Raw genomic sequence first — 2723 nt, forward strand, 5'->3', positions numbered from 1 at the left:
ATACCAAATTTTCATTGACAACACATAAACTGATAGGGGGCCTTTGGTCAAACGAAATATCCAGAGTATCATTCATGATCATGGTTATTATGTTGAGCAAATATAAATTATTTAAATTAATCATTTCACAAAATTGTCTGAATGTGGCGAGTATTGTTCTTCTTTCAACTGCAATGCCAAACTATCTAACATTGCATATATAAGCAAGCCTTCAGGATGACCCCTATCTTCGACTGTAAATACATGAGGTTTCCCATTAACATGAAGAAGGCTTTGTCCTGGAATTTTTTTTACTTTCTTAAATTTCATAGCTCTCCTTAATGCAGCAACTTCATCCCACCTTCTCTCTGATGCATATATGTTCGCCATCTCCACAAATGGAACTGCACCCTGGGGCTCCAACTCAAATAGACGGCGACATGCATATTCTCCGATCTCTACATTATGGTGAATCTTGCAAGCACTAAGTAATGCACCCCATATGCGAGCATCGGGTTTCATCGGCATACTTTTCACAAGCTCCGTTGCTTCTTCCAACCTTCCCTTACGCCCAAGGAGATCCGCCATACAAGAAAAGTGGTCTACCCCAGGATTTATCTTGTAAACTTTTTTCATCATGTCAAAGAACTCCATTCCTTTCTCAAGAAGACCTGCATGAGTGCAAGCTTGAAGAATGGCAAGAAAAGTTAAGTGGTTTGGTTTCAAGTCCAAATCCACCATCAGGCAGAAAAGGTCCAGAGCTTCTTCGTAGTTGCCATTCAAAGCAAAGCCTGCGATCATAGTTGTCCAGGAAACAACAGTTCTCACTGGCAAGGCATAGAAGAGCTCTCGAGCACTGTTAACATTTCCACATTTTGCATACATGTCAATTAATGCATTGCAGACTACAATGCTGTCTCTTAAACCGTTAGAAAAGGCATAGTTATGAATCCATTTTCCCAGCTCAAGTGCTCCTGTTTGGCCGCAACCTGACACCAGAGAAAGCACAGTAACCAAATCAGGTTTCTTACCAGCTGCTTCCATAGCATGAAACAATCTTAGCGCCTCATTCAAATCTCCTTTATCAGCATACCCACTGATCATAGCAGTCCATGAAACACAAGTTCTATTTGACATGCCATCAAATAAAAATCTAGAAGAAAGTATATCACCACACCTGGAATACATTGATATAAGGGCATTGACAACAAAAATGTCAGAATCACAGCCCATTTGAATTCCATGACAATGAATCAGCACACCCTGTAGCAATTTATCAGGTTGAATGCATGAAGAAAGGAGGCTCACAATTGTGCTTATATCAGGCCTATAACCATCACAGAGCATCCATTTGTAAAAATTTAGAGCATCAAGAAATTTCTCTAAGTTTGCATATCCTGCAATCATTGAATTCCATGAGACAACAGTCCTCGCGCCAATTTCAATCCCATTAAAGACAGCCATGGCCGAACTTAAGTCATCGCATTTGGAATAGGCAGAGATCCAAGTGTTAGCCATTGAAACATCTCCATCTATCCCAATCTGAATTCCAAATGCATGAATGGCTTTCACCAGTGCCAAATTCTTTGTCTCCAAACTTGCCTGAGTCAACCCCATAACCGTGATGGTATCAGGCAGAATTCGTGCAAACCTCATCCCATGGAACAAGCGTAACACTTTATCAAGAAATCCCAATTGCGCAAAACCCATAAGCATCACATTCCAGCAAGCCACGTCTCTCATGGGAATTCTCTCAAACAGAATGTAGGCATCAGCCAACCGATCACACTTGACATACATATCGAGCATTGCTGTTTGCACAAAGATATCTGACCGAAATGGTGATTTTAAAACATTGGTGTGAATAATTTGGGAGAATTTGAGGTTGGAAAGCTTGGCACATGCTTTAGCCAAGAAGGGAAAGGTGAAGTTGTTAGGTTCCAAACCATTTTGTTTCATTTGGAAAAAGAGAAGGAGGGCTTTGTGGGGACGGCTTTGGTTCACAGATTCTCTTATAGCAGAGTTCCACCCAACAATGGTTGAGAATTTTGAAAGAAGGACCATTTATCATTGTCTTCGTCGTGGCTGAAAAGAGAGATACTTTCTCTTCAAATCTAACTTAATGTTGACACCCATCAGTTTTACATATGCCTTGAAACTGCCACGTAAGCATCATCAACTTCGGGGATGCGTCCAACTCTATTCTAAGTCCCAACAGCAGTTCCAGAATTCACAGACAAACAAAGAGAGAATGGTGGAAACACCGTATGAAGATGACGGCGACTCCATGCCAAGGCACCAGAAGAGAGGCGGTCGGAAACCCTAGCGACGAAGTCAGCAGAGAGCGATGCAGCGGCTGAATCGCAGAGACCGGAAATGAGATGGACGACTTGTCGTGCGATGGGGTCGTCGTCGAAGGAAGAGAGAGCATGAACGAGAGGCGAGACGAGGAAGTGAGGGTGGAAGCAGCCCAACCTGGGCTACCGCTCGGGGCGCTTTTAATTTTTTACAGCCCAAAGTAAATTTTTAGCCCGCCCAAGCCCACTCACACAGCGGCAATACCCCTTCACGAATTGTCTGTCTGTGTTGATGTTGTTGTTTGCTTTGGTTGGCATGTTTGGTTGCTTTTAGCTTAGCTGGCATGTTTTGGTTGTTTTCTTCTATATTCCTTCATCATCTTCTTTGTTGTCTTCATATTATTTTCCTCCCTCAATTTGTTGTTATTGAAATTTGGGGATTTTTTT

General features: G+C 42.2%; 1 protein-coding gene across 1 annotated transcript; it reads right to left on the reverse strand.

The window, feature by feature from the left end:
* Window positions 1-47: 47 nt before the first annotated feature.
* On the reverse strand, window positions 48-2494 carry LOC117621507 (pentatricopeptide repeat-containing protein At4g19191, mitochondrial-like). The gene has a single exon (XM_034352036.1). It carries the CDS (start codon window positions 2041-2043, stop codon window positions 121-123), a length of 1923 nt encoding a protein of 640 aa, XP_034207927.1. The 5' UTR covers window positions 2044-2494; the 3' UTR covers window positions 48-120.
* Window positions 2495-2723: the final 229 nt, after the last annotated feature.

This window comes from Prunus dulcis, chromosome 1 (genome assembly GCF_902201215.1).
Source record: "Prunus dulcis chromosome 1, ALMONDv2, whole genome shotgun sequence".
NCBI lineage: Eukaryota > Viridiplantae > Streptophyta > Magnoliopsida > Rosales > Rosaceae > Prunus > Prunus dulcis.